Raw genomic sequence first — 20,103 nt, 5'->3', positions numbered from 1 at the left:
TTTGGGCACTTGAGAGTCCTGCTGGTCATGTCGATTTTTAACGTTTCATTCCCAAGCAGTTGAAGGTGAGTTGAGAAGGGATGATTCCTCTGGAGAGCGAGGATTTGATGGAAGGATGGGTGTGGATGTTGAAAGTAGACTTCCATAGGTAGAACTGAAGATTCGGACGGGCGGTGGCCGAATGGCTGCGGTGACGGTTCAGAATGTAGCCATGGCCGTGTCCTGTGCGATCTTTTCCTGCATCAAGTGTGACCAAGCAACTTTTGTTGACGGGTTGCGGGATGCAGAGGATTCGACTATGTAATGAAAGGGTTACCGGATATGACGGACTGAAGTAGTCACTTACTGGCTCATTCACCACTCACTCGCTCATCTCCCATTTCCCAAGATCCTTTCCATCATACACACACCATTTCCACCCACGCAAATGGTTTCTTGACTAACACACCGGTCCCATAGGGAAACCCTCCAGGAGAGCTTCGACATCAATGTTTTGGGTGTCCACAGAGTCACAAGGGCCTTTCTTCCTCTGCTACAGCAGGGCAAGCTCAAGAAGGTGGCCAACATGTACGTCATCAAACCAGAGAGTCCCCGGCGCAACTTTCCCTTCGTTTTCTGACCTCGGAGATCGCTTGCACACAGTTCAACCACCTTCGGTTCTCTCACCATGATACCCTACCTCCCCTTCTCCCCCTGCCCGGCCTACAAGATCTCCAAGGCCGCCATGAACGCCCTCACGGTTCAGTATGCCCTCGACCACGGCAAGGAGGGCTTCTCCTTCATGGCTCTCTGCCCCGACGTATGTTCACCACCCCCCCCCTTTTTCAAGTTTCTCGTGTCAAAGAGCATCGGCTGATAAAATCATTTATTTTTTCCTTGTGTAGTGGATGAAGACCGAGCTCGGCGGAGGCGACATGGCAGCCCTGACTCCCGAGCAGGGAGCCAAGAGGAAATCAAGCAGGTAGACAGACTGGAATTCCAGAGATATCGGCAGAACATACCAGACGTTATCCCGACAAAACTGGCAGACAGCAGGGTAGAAAGGATGTATCAATGAAACGCCGTGTCAATCAACCGACCAACAGGACCGGCCCAGGACAATACAGTCTGTTGCGTTGGCAGCGTCCAAAACCTATTTTTCAGTCCGTGCACCTGCGCCACACAAATATAACCCTATATAAATTTAGGTTTTTTAGCTAACAAGATCTAAAATTAATATTACCTAATATTAGATAGTTATAATAACTTAAAGTTATATATACTAGTAATAATAATAATAATAAGGGGATTTAGACCTATATAAAGCTACTTATTAGCTATATATCTAATTATCTTTTTAACACTTACCTTATAGATAGGTTTATCTCTTATTATAATAGTCTATAAGAGTACGCCTTTTAAATAGGAGGCTAAGTTAATAAAGTTATAAGAGTAATATATATATAAAAAAAGTAAAGTCTATAATAACCTTATTACTATTACTTACTACTACTATCCCTTACTAAATAAATACTATATTAAATAAATATAATAGCGCTAAAGTTAAATAAGGATAAGTAAAAGAAAATAATATAGATCCTTAAGTTATTTAAGAAAATAAATAAAGAGATTACTAAGTAGCTAGGCTATACTACCTATATAGTCTAGTAATAGCGTTATTATTATAAAATAACTAGCTAAGTAGTAATTTATCTTACTAGTTAGTAAAGCTAAATAAAGTTAGAAGTATAGTAACTATATAAGTTATTAAAGCTTTTTATTTACTATAATAACCTTAGCCTTAAAGAAATATAAGATTTTTTTTATAAGTAATTTAATATAGAGGTTTATAAGTTAATAATTAGTTAGTAGCTTTATATAGCTAGGTAGACGTTAAAGTCTATCTATATTATTACTACCTAAAGGGATAAAGTACTATAGTATAACTAGATATATACTATTTATAGATACTACTTAAAGTAATTAGTATTTATTAATAAGTTAGGTGTTAATAAATATATAGATATATAGAGGATAAGTTAGGTGCTAAAAGGACTATTACTATATTAAAAGGATAAGCTTAAACGTAAGTAGTAATACTAAATCCTTTCTACCCTTACTATAAATAGTATCTTTAATATATTAATATACCTAAGTATAATAAATAGTAATAGGTTTATAGTATAGATTTAAGATAAGGTTTTACCTAAGTATAGTGCTTTTCTTACTATAAAGTTAGTTATTATTATAAATAATACTAGCTTTTACTACTAATAAGATATTTAAGAGGTATATAATTTAGCTAGTATATAACTATTATATCTACTACTATACTTACCTAACTTTAACCTTATTAAGGAGGTATTTAGTAACCTTAAGAAGCTCCTTTATAAGTAGTACCTAGGATAAAATAGAGATAAAAAGGATTTATATAACTTTAATAAGCTGCTTTATAATTATATAGTAGAGGTTAGTTATAGTATAAAATAAATAGAAAGCTATTTTTATTACTTATTTATTAACTTTAATAGTATATAAGGGTTATTTAATAATATATTAATTAATAAAGATAGTAGTAATATTAAAAGTGCCTTTATAACTAGTAAAGAAAGTGCTATTATTAAAGTAGTAATAAAAAAAAATAACTATTAATAGATAGTAAAGAAATCTAACTATAGTAACTACTTATTTACTTTTACTGCCTTACTTTTTATTAGCCTTATTATATTACTTTTTATCTTTATTACTTTTATATAAATCTATTAATAACTTATTATTAGCTATATATATTAGGTTATTAGCTTTACTACTATATAACTTATTAAGGCTAAAGTTATTTAGCTTATTATATATTATAAAGTTAAAAAGGCGTTAACTTATATAAATAATTAGTAAGGATAAATCACCTAGTTATATAGGGGAGGAGATAAAAAGACTATTTACTACCTAGAGGTTAGTATAGTTATAACTACTAGATTTAATTTAACTAACTAAATCTACTTTTCTTAAGGTTACTTATCTTATTAGTTATAGTATTTATAATAGGCTGCTTATTAACCTTATTAACTTTATTAACTTTACTAGTAATATATAGTAATTTATACTATTAGTTAGAGCTAGTAAAGTTATATCTACTATACTTATAGTACTACTATATAAGTAAGAAAGTCTTTATTAACCTTTATATAGTGCTAATAAGGGATTTAGGTATACCTTTTTCTTTATACTACTCTTTTAGTATATACTAAATAACTACTAGGCTTAATAAAGAGCTCTATAGTTATTAAAGGGCTACGTTAGTACTGCCTTTATAGCCCTATTATTACTTTTTAACTTTAAGAAACTAGCTTATAAAATCTTATACCTCTAGTAACTACGCTATAAGTAACTACTCTCTAGGTTATAAGGGTAATAATAATAGTACTTTAGTCTCTCTTACTAAATACACTAGTAATAAGTTAATTAATAAAGTAATAAGTATATAATAATACTATTAGATTAGAGATAGCTACTATTATAGAGGTAATTAATACTACTACTATATAAAAGGGCTAACTTCTTTACTACTAAAGAATAAATTAACTACTATATTACTAGTAAAGTTATTTATAGTTAGTAGAGAAGGCCTACTAGTAGGATTTTTACCTCCTTTAAATCCTACTATAGAGGGTAAATTACTTATAACTTTACCTTATATAGGTATATTATCTTTTTTTACTAGCTACTAGGTAACTATAACTATAAGGCCTAGTAGTAAATCTTTTAAAGTTATATTTACTTTATAATAAAGTATTATATCTTACTAGGCTTTAAGATTATAAGTAAGTAACTTATAGTAGACTTTAGTAATAACTAAACACTAGTTAGTACTATTACTTACCCTTATGTTATTATAGTAACTTATATAATCTATATACTTATAATACTTTATTAGATTATACTATAAATCCTTTTTTATATCCCTCTCTTAGTTAATTTTATCTCTTATTAAATTTATTACTATTTTTTTTAAATTAATATATAATAGTTAGCTACTATAATCTAGTTACTTACTATAGTTAATTAGCTTACTATAGTTAATTAGCTTACTATAGTTAGGTTACTTACTATAGTTAGGTTACCTGCTTTTTAACTTTATAGCAGATTATAGTATACTAAATACTAATATAACTAAACTAGTAAAGTATATAAGATTTATACTAAAGAAGATTTTTTAAGTCTTATAGCTAAGGTTACTTAGTTATTAGCTAAATTTAGACTATAGTAAGGTTAGCTATTTCCTATCTACTTTACTAAAGTTATTACTATAGTAAATATTATTAACCCCTTATATAGTATAACGCTTTTTACTAAACTTTACTATTATTTATAACTTTAAAAGCTAGTATTACTTAGTAAGTTACTTTTAAAAGTAATTCTTTATATCCTTTAAGATTTACTTCTCCTACCTTAACTTAATTATTATACTTACTATTAACTAACTTATTAATTACTATACTATCTAAAAAGGCTAGACTTATAGTATAGATTTAACGCTATTAAATTAGAGGTTAAAGGTAAAGTATATTATTATATTAGTTAGTAGTAAAGTAGCTATTATAATAGCTACCTACTATTACTATAGTAATAGTAATAAAGTTTATAATAAGGTATTAAATAAATTTAGTATAAATAGTATTTATTATATAAGCTTTTTATTATTATAAGTAGGCTTATTACTATTATTATTAATACTATTACTAACTTTTTTTTTATTATTAATAGTTACTTAAGTTACTAGTAACTTTTATAGCGTTTTAATAGTTATTATTAACTTCTTTACTACTACTATAACTACTACTAACTTCTTTACTACTACTAACTTTTTTACTACTACTATAGTTACTACTAATTTTTTTAGTGTCTTAATAATTATTATTAATTTTATTAACTTTACTACTAGTGCTAGTGCTATTACTATAGGGCACTTAATTACTATACGTAATAATCCTTTATAGGCAGCCTTATAGGCTTAAGTACTATTAGCTAGTAGCACTAGTAATATCTCTTTACTACTAGGGGTAGTAACCCCCTTCTTTAGCGCTATTATTTAATAATAGTAGTAATAATAACAGTAATAAGCTTATTAATTAAGGCTATTTATACTATAGTATCTATATAAAAATCTATAAATCTATAAGTAAGTGGCTACCTAGCAGGGTAACCCCCCTGCGTGACCCTAACTAGGGTGGTTATGATGGTGTTTCTAACGCACGGACTAAAAAATAGGTTTTGGACGCTGCCAACGCAACAGACTGTACCGTCCGTATTCCACAACTCGAACCAACGATTCCCGAATCCGAACCAAGATCCCTAACCCACCCTAACCACTGGCCCTGACACAGACCAGTGCAAGAAAGCTGGGTGCTATCTGCTTAACAAGGGGGGCGATATTAGCTTGTCTAGTCATTGAATCGTTTGACGGGTGATCTAACGAGTGGCCGGCAGGTCCGGCACCTGAAGGGTCACACCCCTACTACAGTATCAGCCAGAGCTCAATCCCATCAAGTACTAGCAGGTCTGACTCAGCCAGTCCCATACCGGGGGGGCTGTATCTATCTAAATTAACCACGCACCACTATGCGCCTAGTAGAGGGAGCGCTGCTCCTGGTTGTCTGATTCTAGCCGTAGAAATACCTTTTGCATTATCTACTTGGCAACCAGTAGTACATATTACGCCAGCCCAGCGTGTGAACGCGCAAGACGGCACCTACCGCGTCACCGCGGCCCATGCCGGCCGGGATCTGCGAGGCGCCGCTGTTGACGATGACACGAGTGTCGACGCCCGGCGCCTCCCGGGCGACGTTATCAAAGATGCCGTTCTGAAATGCCGCCTGCGCCAGCCACCGCACCGAAGATAGTGCCCCCCCGCCTCGAGGATTGAGTATGGTCGTCTCCACCAAGACCACGGGGCTGTAGGACCCGAACACTGTGATCAGGGTACCGCTGGCGATCGAGTCATTGACGACGGGTATAGGGTTCGGGAGTAGATTGAGACGCTACCAACGGGGAAGCGGCACTCGGGGACAAGAAAAAGACCGTCCGTTCTCGGGAAACTACCTCGTTGCCCTCCATGCCTTTGAGATACCTGAAAATAGGCAAAGCGGTCCTTTTTCTCACATATTTGATAAACAACACTTGGTATCAATAAATCCATGAGCACCTTATAAACGCACCCTTTCCTTGGTGTACTTGAAAGCGGTATTACCCACTGTAGCAGCTGTGGGAGTAGTAGTGGTAGTAGGGGTGGTCATAGGAAACCGGACGGTCTTTTTCTGTCCCCTGAGTGACCGGTTTCCCTTCTCCGTACCCAGACCCCTGCATGACTTGGAAATTCAACGCTGACGAGTTGGTAGTCAGGTTAACATAGAAGTCCCTGATGGAAGCGAACTTGCTTGTGATAGATGGCCCATAGAGCCGGGGCAATGATGGTTTGGTCCGGGGTAACGAGGAAGACGGAAAGGCACAGGGAGAGGAGAACGAGCCTCCCAGCTACGCTCCAGTAAGGTATTTGGACTCGTCTCCATCGTCTTGTGTTGTCGATTCGTCTGGGGCGATTCCTTTTCCCTAAATCCATCTCTAAGCGAGTGTACCTCCACTTTCGTGACTTTGATAATCGACAGTCTGATATACGCTATTGGTGGGCTTACACTTCACTTTATAACGCGACTTCTGGCAGGTGCCCTGCCGTAGGGTCGACATCCAAGGCGAAGGGGGCTTGGGGCGAACAAATATCTGTATACCTCTCACGCAGGCCAACAGAGGATCCCGCGACTTGGAGCCTCGTGGAAATCACGCCGTTAAGGAGGAGACTGATGACTGTTGTGGTGAGAGAACCACCAAGCCTACTGGGTCCGTCTGGACAACATCAAGCTTGACGAGCACATTGAATGGCGACCAGTGGAAGGGAACGCCGACGGTTTCTAGGAGGCTCTTGGGCTTCGTACGAGTAGCCAGACACCGAGTTCTCTAACCACGAAAACGACGCCGGGATGCAAGATTGCGGGTGCTCCGTCGGGCGGGTGCGGACTTGATGGAAGTGCTCCTCCGCCCTTCGACCACACCAACTTGGACCGCAGCAGCGCAAAGATGTTCCATGAAGAACTGTTGATTGACGAGAAAAGGGAACGAGAAGAAAACACCGGGGTGTGCTCGGAAGTCGGGCAATAGAACTGGGGTGCATTCTACTTCTCTAGTTACGAACGGCCTCATACGAGTAGGTTGGTGCCCACCTCCTCTCTCCTACTAACTAATGGAAATAGACACGTGCTCAAGATGCATGGCGTGACTAAAACGAGGGGCCTTCTCTTTTTGCAAATAATGACCGAGTAGCAGTACTCAATATCTCTTGTGATGAAAGCTTTTGGGTGGACTTGTGATCGTTTCGATAAGGCCGTTTCTTGATATCTGGCATTATTTGATCCATCCGTGACGCAAAGTCTCGACTGCCTCGGATAGAAGCACCGTCGCATTATCACTCACGACTTTTCATGTTTGGCTTGGAATATATGGCCCGGTCAAACGACGAGTGCGGATGCCAACCGCAACGCAACCCTCCCACGCATGCGCTTCGGTCCGCATATATGTTGGGTCCCAACCATGGCTCGACCGCAAAGCTGCGCTGGTGGGGTGTTTACAAACGAGACTTGAATCGCCGCCACGAAGCTCCCCCTCGCTCAAATGTCAAACCAGAACGACCGGGCAGTGTGGGGGGGGGTGTACCGGCAGCGCTACGAAGACCTCGAAAATAGCCTCTCGGTACTGCCTGACGGAAGCTAGGGAGGGGGCGGGGGTAGGCCGACTTTGGAAATGGCATGGTGTCTGTATATCTCACGACAAACTTCGCCCGCGACTCGAGAATTCTCACATACGAAGTCGTAAAGTCCCCGTTCGACCTCGGGAAGGTGGGTTTCCTTCAGCATTTTGTCGGTGAGTTAGTCAGCGGCTGCTGAATCGCGTTCCCGGTTTGCAACGGCAGTCTGGTTACTCGTGTCCTCGGGAGGACAGCCGAAGGCAAATGCCATTCGTCGTTTCCATCGTGCAATCGTCTACTACTCGGACACCATGCAGAGGGAGGTTCAATGACATGGATGCGAGATCCGGGACCGTATGCTGCGCCTCTGCCCTTCGACTTGGTCGGCGTCGTTCTCCGGGGTTTTCCTTCAAGCAACCACATTGGATACTGATTCCGTGTCCGGGCTATCAAACTCGGATGGGTATCCGAGAACCCGCCCCCGAGTCAGTACTCACCGGAACCCTCGACGTGGACCAGTGGGTTACCCGAAACTCTAACCGGGTCCATGGTGTTTGCGTGGCTCGGCAGGGCGTCTTTCTCTCTCCTGTCACTTGTCAGTCTACACTTTGGTTTTCCGGACATAAGACGATGCAAGTTGTGGTGAGGAGAACTGCCAGACACCCGAACAATCGATGCACACAATGCTCATGCCGGACAAGGGGCGGTCTTGTTTTCCTATTGAGGGGAGCAGGACCGACGGTCTGGGGTGACGCAGAGGGGGGGGGGGCTTGCTAGTAGTGTATAGAGGGGACTCGCATCGGATATGAGGAGAGGAGCAGCAGCAAGTTAGGCAAGCAAGCCGGTTGTACATCGGCGATCAGCAGGGAGCTGGATATGACTCGTCTGCCCGAAGAAGCTCTGTGGACGGCGACTCGGCGTCGATCCGGTCGGCGGAATGCCCATCCCCCCTGCGGTGCCGAACCCCGTCACTACCCAGTTGTGGGCAAAGTCAAGCGAGCACACTGCATTGAGCATCGCTTAGACATGAAAGGCTCTATCTATGCCATGAGTTGACAATGGGGGCTCACGTTTGCTCCCAACACGTCTTCGTCTACACGCAACACGGAGTGAGACGATCCCGTCATTACTGCAACTTCGGTTCGACAGGCCAATGCAACCACGACCCGCTCTCGATCCTGCGGCTCCCCGTCACATATACGATGAGAGTCGAAGCCTACAACTCCTCTGATGACCCTCGTTCTAGTGCCGGTTGCATTGTTTGGCTGTTGAGGCGGAGCTGGCAAACTGGAAACAAGTCGGAGCAAGTCCAGTCGGTTGTTGACCCGGCGAGACGGCCACCTCTCATTGGACCGGTATCATTTCCGCCATTTGGGATCAGGTACAGGTAGGCCTTGTTGGTGGATTCCGCCGTCAACTGCCGGCCGCCGGCAGTACTAAATTAGCACAAACGTGTTGTGCTCGTCTGGTATCCGTACATGGTCAAAGTCGGACCTATACACTAGCTGTGGTCGTTGGAATGCCCGACAATATGTCGTTGGCCGATGGATGGCTGACGATGCTAGTGTTTGTTGTAGGTTCGTCCGATGCGAACAGCGACATACACACAGTCACATGACAGAAGTCTGGGCTCACTCCGCCAGTGGGAGCGTAGTGGTTGAGCCCAGACTTTTGTCAAGTGACTGTACCTGTACCTAGGTCTAGTCGCACAGCATGGCACGGCACGTCACAGCACAGCGGTATAAATACTAGGTATGTACTAGCAGCCCGCCCAGGAGGGGAAGTAACGTATAGTACATAGTAGTATACCCGCATCTTCAACCCCCCCCCCCCCCCCCTTTTCTTCCTCTGAAACTTCCGGCTGACATCGTTTCGAGGTACTCGATGGCCAAGTCCGAGCTTCTCGGGGCTTTGACAGTTGTGATGCAGGCCCTGCCTGGAACCCAAACAAACATGCAACCAGATTGTCGGGAAGGACATTGACAAGGGCCCCCCCACACCATGTCTGTCTGGTAATATCTTCCTTCGCACTGGGTGACCGACGCGAAACTGCAACATGTAGACAAGTTCCCCTATCACCACCTCCGACGCCACGCCATCGTTTTCTTCCCGGTCGACAGGGCCAACCCGGGCTGGTTGAGGACCTGGTATCAGCTTCCCCCCCCTCCCTCAAGGGCCTTCGGAACGCACCATCCTACCGGCTGCAGGGGGGCACTTCCAAAGACGGCGGGCCAGCCCGAATCAAACCGCTCGCGGCGTACCATGGGCCGGCCGCTGTGTTGAACCAAAACATACCTAGTCCCTCACTTGTACGAACCAAGGGTCGACAGACAAAAGCAACCAACAGCAATAAGCTTTCTCCGAAGAACGAGGCGAAGAAGATATGTTTCTCGTAAAAAAAGAAACAAAACAGAGACCGAGCCCGAGACGACCCCTGTCCAGTCGTCGCACGCGGCGGCACCCTTAATGGAACCCCTGCCGGTGTCCGTCCTGATTCCCCAGGCCGGTCCGCTCCCGTCGCTCCGCGTCCAACCTCGCACAAATTCTGACAGAACCCATCCATCATTGTCATTTGATCAAAACCAGGAGTGACCGGGGGGGAGAAAGGCGATAATTCGAATTGAGTCACCAATCATTTGACCAGTCAAGTATCCATCAAACATGTTGCACGTGGACTGTGTGCGGATACAGACCATGTGCCTGTTGCGCGCTATTTATTCCACGTGGAGTTCTTCTGGTTGGGGCACCCCAGCGACGACAAGAGCCCTCCCTGGGAATGATGACTCGATGAGGCTTCCAATGCGAGCATCCCTACTCGGGAGAACAGTTCATTTACACCACCTAGATAGCAGCCTGGTCTTTGCTCTACACGGCTTTCTCCCCCCTCCCATCTCACGCGGCTTCTAAGCCTCGGGCCATGGGCGGTGGGAACGCGACAGGATGCAAACCAACGACTGATCCAATAACCACTCGACGCACGCACGCACGCACGCACGAACGAAAACGAATGACATGTCATGATACCGACGGCGAACTGGTTACTGGTGGCCTCGTAATATCGGCAACGAAGGTGGGAATCACGCTTGCGCGGCACGACGAGGGCGCCGAATAACGCGTTCCCGTTCCGTTACCTGGGCGATGAAGGGCCCTGGAAGCATTCCGATCTGCGCCAGACAGACAGTTCTACTACGTAGTCGAGAACAGAACGCTACGGGTACTCCTTGGGCGTCTCGGAGGGTCGTGAACGCCGACGTTGACATTGGCTGAACCATGTTTTGACAGATCGTCGTCATCAATGTCCGTCTCCTACGCATTACATCAGCCCAACATATGACTGGGATGTGTATGCACTGGACGACGGGGCGCGTTTGTCACGATAGTGTCAACGCGCTAGTATTGGGTGGGAGGGATAAAAAAAAAAACCCCCCAGCATTCGGCTGTCGCACCTTGTTCTCGTCTCCCAGCCTACCGTACGCCGTCGGTCTCACAAAGAAGCCTCGAGTTGTCAGCATTGATCCGGTACTCACCGTGGCCAGCGGCCGCTCCTCTTCCGGATATAGCTCCATAACCAAGTCTCTAGTTCCAGGTTGGAAGCTACCTGATTTCTTTGGCAAGCACCCACCCAGTCTTTCTCCTTTTCCGAATCTCGGTTTCTTTCTGGCCGTGTCCTCCTCCTCTTCTTCCTTCCGAGAGGCCTGCCCTCACCTCGTTAGCATGACGGCTTGCATGTAGCGGACTGGCAAGGTGGTTGCTCGAGTCGTGTGCGGTTGCGAAGACTGCAGCCTGTGAACCGACCCAGATAGCAACTTGTTGTCGGTGAGGCAGGCAGGCAGATAGGTAGGTGGTAGGTAGGCAGGCAGATTCTTGCAATACAAACAGGCAGGTCTCCCCTGCGACATGGGGATCCCGGGCAGTGTTCCATCGATCAGCGGCCAGCCTATCCGCTTTCGTCCATCTTTCGAAGAGTCCATCTAGCCGGTACCCCCCCCCTTGGGTGTCACAGCCGTAGCGTCGCCCTGCATCCCCACAGCTTAGCACGGACCCTTGGTGTCCATTTCCGAGGGTGAGGAGACGTGCCGTGTGGTCAAGTGTCCTCTCGGTGATGCTGTTGCAGCTGCTATGCTGGGCTGTCGGAGTTCAAGGCATGGATGGTTGTTGTTGATCGCGTTGTGAAGGCGCGAAGAAGAGAGTGTACGCAGTATCCGTACGGAGTACGGAGTAGTCCACAGCGCGCGCCTGCCGCTGGATTACGCTACTTCTTCACTCCCCCCTCCCCTGGCCCTGCCCCTCCCCTCCCTGCTGCCATGCTCCTCGTCCCGCAGGACCCCCAAAAGTACATCGTACATACTGTACCTAGCTTTGTCTCTTTTCGGAGAGGCGGAGGGTTATTTCATCAACAGATGGTGTCAATGACGGATTTGCGGTTTTGCGACTTCCAAGGCGGTGGGCACCTTGATTAGAAACCACAAATAGGCAACACCTAGCTTATGTACCTATCACTCTACCTACACCGCGGTAGTACGAATAGTGCCCTGCCTAGAAGGTGGAGGCTCAGCTCTTTGCCTTTGTATCCCCCCCGCCTGTATCTAGGGCCCTCCCCTCCCCTCAGCAGGTACCTACCTGGATACTTACATTACCTACTTATCTACCTGTGTATGTGGTGTACATTAGGAGTACCTAGTATACCTGTCGGTAGTCTGGTCAGTCAGTTCATTATAAGCATCATTTCGGGTGGGTGTACGGATAGGATAGTGTCATCGCTGTTGCCTCCTTCTGCACCTCACCAACCTCCCCCTCCTCTCCCTTCCTCCTCTCTCTCTGGCTCCAGCGCAAGCATCTTTTCTTTTTGCACCAACGCCTTTCGCTTCTTCATCCCTTACCTACCTAACTACCTACATCACACTACATCCCAACAGCCACAGGGGAAAAGAAAAAACAATACTTCAGCATCTTCCCGTCCAAACCCTTCGTCGCTCTCCCACCTTTTCTCGTCCACTAACTACTACTACCTACCGCATTCCGCGGCTTACACTTACATACATTACACCCACCTCCCCCGCCTGCAACCGACCTACCTACCTACTACTACTAAGTACACAGGTACATAGGGTACATACCTATTGTGCGAGCGACCGTAGGTATCTAACCCCCCCCCCCCCCCCCCCTCGCCGTCGCCCGTTTGCTTGCTTGCAAGGCGTTGTTGTTGCGTTGCTATTCAATCGTATACTGCACTGCACTACACTATACTACACTACACCACACGGTCCGCTGCCCGTCTGCATTTGCTACGTGCTGCTGCGTCTCTGCTTGTCCACTACGTTCATCTCGTCCCATCCACAACCAACCCAGGCCTGACCCTTGTCAACCAACTGGCCTTGAACAGCCTGAGCCTAGGCCGCCTGAGCCGGAGCCAGAGCAAGAAGCCCGAGCCCGCAAGAACCCACACCCGACATCATCTTGTCCACGTCCCTTTTTCTTGTCCTTCAAAAGTGGCGGTCCCCCACCTCACGCCCTGAGCTTTTGTCTCGCAAACGTGCCAGGCTGAGCAGCATCCCATTTACCAACCCGTCTTGCTGCAGTCTCGTGCCGTACATACGCACGCTCGAACTTTTTCTTCTTCCTTTTTTCTTTTTTTTTTCTTTTTGACTACACCATCCAAGACTTTGTTCCTGAACCAATTCCACAGCAGCGCCAGTATCGTTTGCCAGACACGCCTCGTCAAACCCCCGACCCTCGACATGCCCGACACCGATACCGCTGCCGCCGGGCATCACCACGAGCCGAAACCCCCCAAACCCCCCGTCGAGCTGGTGACGGACCAGCTCGAGACCCCCTCCCTCGATGATCGCACCTATCGCGTCGTGAGACTGTCCAACAAGCTCGAGGCCTTGCTTGTACACGACCCGGAGACGGATAAGGCCAGCGCCGCCCTAGATTGCAATGTCGGAAACTTTAGCGACGAGGAGGACATGCCGGGCATGGCCCACGCTGTCGAACACGTACGGAGGCCCTCCCACAGGGGAACTGCCCCGTCTGCTTGCTTGCCCGCACTCTGCTAACACGTCCATGCGCAGCTGCTGTTCATGGGCACCAAAAAGTTCCCTATCGAGAACGAATACTCACAGTACCTCTCCAACAATTCAGGCAGCTCCAACGCCTATACTGGCGCCACCTCGACCAACTACTTTTTTGACGTCTCTGCGAAGCCCGCCGATGACCGAGAACCCACGGCCGAGAACCCTTCACCGTTCAAGGGCGCTCTCGACCGCTTTGCACAATTCTTCATCGAACCCCTATTCCTCGAGTCAACTTTGGATCGCGAGCTGCGCGCGGTAGACTCGGAGAACAAGAAGAACCTGCAGAACGATCAATGGCGCCTGCATCAGCTGGAAAAGTCTCTGTCCAACCCGAAGCACCCATTCTGCCACTTCTCGACCGGCAACCTGGAGGTTCTCAAGGAGCAACCAGAGTCCAAGGGCATCAACGTGCGCGCAAAGTTCATGGAATTCCACGACAAGCATTATTCGGCGAATCGCATGAAGCTGGTCGTCCTGGGACGGGAACCTTTGGATGTTCTTGAGCAGTGGGTCGCTGAGTTCTTCTCTGCAGTGCCCAACAAGGATCTGCCGCCGAACCGGTGGGAGGACCAAGTGCCCTTCCGAGAGAGTGAGCTCGGTGTTCAGGTCTTCGCCAAACCAGTCATGGATTCGCGCGAGCTGAATCTCTTCTTTCCCTTCCTGGATGAGGAAAACATGTACGAGTCTCAGCCCAGCAGATACGTGAGCCACTTGATTGGCCACGAGGGCCCCGGTAGCATCATGGCCTACGTGAAGGAGAAAGGGTGGGCAAACGGACTGAGTGCTGGTGCTTACCCGGTCTGCCCGGGCTCCCCTGGTATCTTTGACTGTCAGATTCGTCTGACTGAGGAGGTGAGTCGGCTATGAAATACCGCTTCTCCCCATCCCCAATGCTGACGTGCACACAACAGGGCCTCAAGAACTACAAGGAAATCGTCAAGGTCTTCTTCCAGTACGTCGCGCTTCTCCGGGAAGCGCCGCCGCAGGAATGGATCTTTGACGAGCAGAAGGGCATGGCCGACGTTGACTTCAAATTCAAGCAAAAGACCCCCGCGAGTCGATTCACGAGCAAGATCAGTTCCGTCATGCAGAAGCCCCTCCCTCGTGAGTGGCTTCTCAGCGGATACAGCCGGTTGAGAAAGTTCGACTCCGGGCTGATCGAAAAGGGCCTGGCATGCCTGAGACCAGACAACTTCAGAATGACGATTGTGTCACAGAAGTTCCCTGGTGACTGGAACCAGAAGGAGAAGTGGTATGGCACCGAGTACCGCCACGAGAAGATTCCCGAAGACTTCATGGCCGAGATCAAGAAGGCCGTCTCGAGCTCGGCTTCGGAGCGACTCAAGGAGCTCCAGCTCCCTCATAAGAACAACTTCATTCCCACCAAGCTCGAGGTCGAGAAGAAGGAGATCAAAGAGCCGGCTCTGTCCCCGCGTGTCGTCCGAAACGACAGCCTCGCCCGGACGTGGTTCAAGAAGGATGACACGTTCTGGGTGCCCAAAGCCAATCTCGTCATCAGCTGCCGAAACCCCAACATCTACTCGACCGCGGAGAACGCCGTCAAGGCAAGGTTTTTCACCGACCTGGTTCGCGACGCTCTGGAGGCCTACTCGTACGATGCGGAGCTGGCAGGCCTGCAGTACAGCGTCTCGCTCGACGCCCGCGGCCTCTTCCTCGACCTCAGCGGATACAACGACAAGCTGGCCGTCCTTCTGGAGCAGGTCTTGATCACGATCCGGGACCTCAAAATCAGGGATGACAGATTCGACATCATCAAGGAGCGCCTCAACCGCGGGTACAACAACTGGGAGCTTCAGCAGCCGTTCAGCCAGGTCTCTGACTACACGACGTGGCTCAACTCGGAGCGCGACTTCGTCGTGGAGGAGTACTTGGCCGAGCTTCCGAGCGTTACCGCCGAGGACGTGCGGCAGTTCAAGAAGCAGATGCTCTCACAGATCCACATCGAGTCTTATGTGCACGGAAACCTTTACAAGGAGGATGCGCTCAAGCTTACGGACATGGTCGAGAACATCCTGAAGCCCCGCGTGCTTCCGCGACCCCAGTGGCCTGTGATCCGCTCGTTGGTCATCCCTCCGGGATCGAACTACGTCTACAAGAAGACGCTCAAGGACCCGGCCAACGTCAACCACTGCATCGAGGTGTGGCTCTATGTCGGAGACAAGGGCGACAGGCTCGTCCGGGCCAAGACGATGCTGCTCGACCAGATGTGCCACGAGCCGGCTTTCGACCAACTCCGAACCAAGGAGCAACTGGGGTACGTCGTCTTCAGCGGGGTCCGGAGCTTTTCGACCACGTACGGATTCAGGTTCATCATCCAGAGCGAGCGAACCCCCGAGTACCTCGAGTCGCGAATCGAGGCGTTCCTCAACCTCTTCTCCAACACACTGGACTCCATGTCGGACGCAGACTTCGAGGGTCACAAGCGCAGTCTGATCGTCAGACGGCTGGAGAAGCTGAAGAACCTGGACCAGGAGAGCAGCAGACACTGGGCCCAGATTTCCAGTGAATACTACGACTTTGAGCTCCGTAAGTTACCAACCGTGCCACTAGGGAGAGCCGACGCTAACAGCCGTTTCATGACAGCCCAGCATGATGCCTCGCACATCAAGACGCTCACCAAGACAGACATGGTCGAGTTCTTCCAGAGGTACATCAAGCCCGGCTCACCAACGCGGGCCAAACTTTCGGTACACCTACGCGCCCAAGCCACCGCACCGGCAAAGGAAGGGGCCGACGCCAAGGTCAATGGCGTCGCCAAGGTGGAGGGGGAGGAGGAGGCTCAGGCGGCGAGCGACTCCAAGCCGCCGGTTCTCATCGAGGACGTGCGCAGCTTCCGGGCGGGACTCGTGGCGACCTGCGGAGCGCGGCCTGCCAAGGACCTGGCCGAGTACGAAGATACGGATGCCAAGCTATGATGACGGACGACGGAGGAGAAGAGTTCAAGAGGTTCGCGTACAGGCGGCGTTGAGACGTTATTTTCCCGGTGGTGTTTTCCAAGAGGCATTTGCTAGAGAGACGGGAGACTGGGTGTCGTTTTCGTTGTCTTGTGTCGACCATGAGTTGGGGAGACGAGCCTTGTTCTGAAAACAACTGGTTGATTCGGTCATGGGGGTTTTACAAGCATTCAAGGTTAGAACCGGAGAGGCACATGATGTTATGAGGCATCGCGACGCGGATAGAACCGACACAACTTTACCGGACCCTGATTTGATTCCGCCTGCCAGAGATGTCAGTCCATGAACAAGACGACGTTATCATCACTTGGCGCTATGATAGAGAGGACGTACTCGTTTAGAGGACTAGAGGTTGGCACGCGTCTGGTCTGGCCTTGCTGCGATGGAATGGAAAGCCGTACGTTGACAATTAATCTGTACATGTGAATAAACAAATCTGCTCGACTCAAGATTTGAAGGCACGCGGCGAAGGCTCGACGACGACGACGCATGCATGCAACGATGCCGAAAACTGTGGGACGGAAAAGCTATAGGTACTGACTGAGCCTGCAACAACTGACTGACTGGTACCTAGCCTGCCGTAAGTTCCTCCCACGCACGTCAGACACAAGTTGACCTCCTCTTTGTGTCTTCTCATTAGGTGAAACGCAAAAAGTAAGCACATCGCAGGGTGCCCGGACGCTTCTCTTCTCTTCTTTGGACCCCCCCCCCCCCCCCCCGTCGTCGTTGCCAGACCGTCAGATAGTCAGGTGTGTGGCAGTAAGGTCCGAACCGTAACCGGCGGGTGGGAAACGCGCTGCCCAGTGGGAAAAGCTGACGTCAGGCGGCGGGAGCGGAGGGAGCGAGAATGTGGGGGGGAGGGGGTTCGCGCAGGGCGCTCGGATGGGCTGGGCGGGCGACTGGAGGATGACTAGAGTTTTTTTTTACTTCTTCTCTGTTTTCTACGCAGAGATGGGAACGGAAGGCGGTGGGAGAGAGCCGTGGATTCGGATGGAAATATTCCATCTTGAGAAGGAACGATGAAGACTGGACAGGGGAACCGGGGTGGTGGTTGCGGCGGCGGCGGTGGTGGTGGTGGCGGTGGAGCTGGAAGAGGAGGAGGAGAGGGGGGTAGGTACCCAGGTAGAAGACGTAGGCAGGTCTTTTCTGGCAACATTGATAGACTGCAACGATACCAATATCGATGGCCCATCATGCAACGACTCTCTCTCTCTTCCGCGAGTTGGGGGTTTTCAGCCGCATCCGCCAAACCGGCTCATCAATTGTATTCTAGGCTCTGCGAGCCCCCCCTTACACTAGGTATCGAGGATGACTTGTACCGCACGTCCAGGGCGAGCCCGGCGGCTGTGTTCCGGATGACCAGCTGCGGGGCTTGGAACAGATGTTCCCCCCTCCCATGCATGAGGTTTGGCGGTCGAGGTGCAGCTAGCTCACTGAGGGCTTGAGAAGGTAGCGTCCTGGTTCTGCTCCCCTCCCTTCTTTCTTATACTGGATGTAGATGGATGTGGGGGATGCCTGCTATTGCTGCATGAAATCTCAATTGACAACCGATGGGGTTTTCCCTCGGCCGAGATTGGTTCTAGGTTTCTATGCCCTTTTTCTCATCCTTGCTCCTTCTTGCTTCCCCCCTGGTGCAAAAACGTCTTGACCGTCACTTCCCTGAATTTTTCTTGTGGATAATCAAAGTTTTTTTCTTCTTCTTTTTCTTCTTCTTCTACTTCTTTCTCTCTCCAAGTTCATGACTCCAATCAGAGGCGGATCGATCGAGTTCTCGTCGTGGTTCGGCAATTGCCAGTCGGTAAACCAACCCATAATGGGGCCTCTGAACCGTCTCTTTTTCTACACGGCACAATTGAGCCTCAGCTGTTAACACGCTTACAATTTGGGGTGGCGGTGGTGGTTATCTACTGCAGCTCTTGTTCTGGTGACATGCATTTCTTTGACGATGTCAGGACAGTGCTGGTCTTCCTGCAACATAATCCTTCCCCCCCAAGTACTCCGTACAGATAGATGGTAAGAAAAAAAAACGATGACTGCTACCCTTTACTTGCTCACCTGCTTCTCAAGCCCGCTGAAAAGAATGCATTGGCCGCAAGGGTACGTATCCGCTCTGGGCAGCCGCTTCCCCGACATGCCCTCCCGCAAGTCATTCCATCCAGCTAGCTCCCTCAGCCAAGTGACTCGTCGGCCATGGTCTCTCTCAACTACCTACCTACCTCGGCATTCGGGTGACAAAAAACCAGAATGCTTTTTGCGGTTGGTTGTGGTGGGGAAATGGTATCATGGTTTTTATTTATTTATTTTTTGTCACCCGAGTGCTAGTGTAGGTACTTGACATGGGCAGGCACACAAAAGACAGACTGGAAACTGAGGCGCAAAGCAATCAGTTCATTGGCTGTAATCCACCAACCTAGTTTAAAACATCAGCAACCACAACCGCAACCGCCAGTTCAATCCTCCCGAACCTGCTCCCCTGACTGCATCTGTCAGGTGCGCCCCAAGACACCACGCTAAACAGCATCCAAGTACACTAACTGTGCCAAGGGGTCATCCAGTACGTACCTCATCACCACCAAGCGGCCGACACCTTTGGACATGAGGACGACCTTTGCTCTTACACCTTGTCGCCTCTAGGCTTGAGAAGGCATAACCACAGGTCACAAAAGCAGACGGCGTATCTGATCTGCCACCAACCTAAACACACACACACACACTCACGTACACATCCGTCCGCCGCTGTCCTTCATCACTTAGTCGCGTACACCCTCCACGCCTGTACAGATACACACAGCACACCACGCACCCACCACTTCGTCTGTACTGACGACTGACTGACTGACTGACGCTGAGCCGGTGGTCCTGCCCGTCACCGTTTCCGTCTCCAGTTGGATCCCCCAATCGCCATTCAGGCCCCTCTCCCACTTTCTCTCCCACTACCACCACTAACCCTTCCTCTACCTCGCTCTCCACCCCACAAGCCCCCCTCCCCTAATGCGCAGTTGTCTCTCTGGAGGTCCTCACCTGTAGTTCTTTCACCGACCTGTTCTGCTGCTGCACCACTCCGTCAACTTTGCCCTACCTTGCCTTCAGGACCAACACCTCTTTTTATTTTCCTCTATTTTTAGAGGTCCCGAGAAACCCAAGGTGGGCATCTGGTTGTTGCACTACCTGCTTGTCTCTTTTTTTCTTCCCCCCCCCCCCCCCTTCAACTTTCTCTCTAATGCACGGCACCCTCTCCGGCCTGCTGCCACCACACCCAGATATCCCCCGCCGTCACCCC

At 48.4% G+C, this 20,103-nt stretch overlaps 3 protein-coding genes across 3 annotated transcripts; 2 read left to right on the top strand and 1 right to left on the bottom strand.

Annotated features, from left to right (window-relative positions):
- Nucleotides 1–211: 211 nt before the first annotated feature.
- On the top strand, nt 212–965 carry GLRG_08481 (uncharacterized protein; the record flags this gene model as incomplete). Its single annotated transcript, XM_008099166.1, has 4 exons — nt 212–300; nt 460–567; nt 643–799; nt 885–965. The coding sequence occupies 4 exons, from the start codon at nt 212–214 to the stop codon at nt 963–965; spliced, it is 435 nt and encodes a 144-aa protein (XP_008097357.1).
- Nucleotides 966–5,663: 4,698 nt separating this feature from the next.
- Nucleotides 5,664–6,093, bottom strand: GLRG_08480 (uncharacterized protein; the record flags this gene model as incomplete). Its single annotated transcript, XM_008099165.1, has 2 exons — nt 5,664–6,017; nt 6,079–6,093. The coding sequence occupies 2 exons, from the start codon at nt 6,091–6,093 to the stop codon at nt 5,664–5,666; spliced, it is 369 nt and encodes a 122-aa protein (XP_008097356.1).
- Nucleotides 6,094–13,509: 7,416 nt separating this feature from the next.
- Nucleotides 13,510–16,784, top strand: GLRG_08479 (peptidase M16 inactive domain-containing protein; the record flags this gene model as incomplete). Its single annotated transcript, XM_008099164.1, has 4 exons — nt 13,510–13,770; nt 13,846–14,700; nt 14,760–16,395; nt 16,453–16,784. 4 exons carry the CDS (start codon nt 13,510–13,512, stop codon nt 16,782–16,784), a joined length of 3,084 nt encoding a protein of 1,027 aa, XP_008097355.1.
- Between the last annotated feature and the right edge of the window lie 3,319 nt (nt 16,785–20,103).

This window comes from Colletotrichum graminicola (genome assembly GCF_000149035.1).
Source record: "Colletotrichum graminicola M1.001 genomic scaffold supercont1.39, whole genome shotgun sequence".
Classification (NCBI taxonomy): Eukaryota; Fungi; Ascomycota; class Sordariomycetes; order Glomerellales; family Glomerellaceae; genus Colletotrichum; species Colletotrichum graminicola.
Note: the sequence above shows the minus strand (reverse complement) of the source record. Positions and strands in the feature narration are given on the sequence as shown.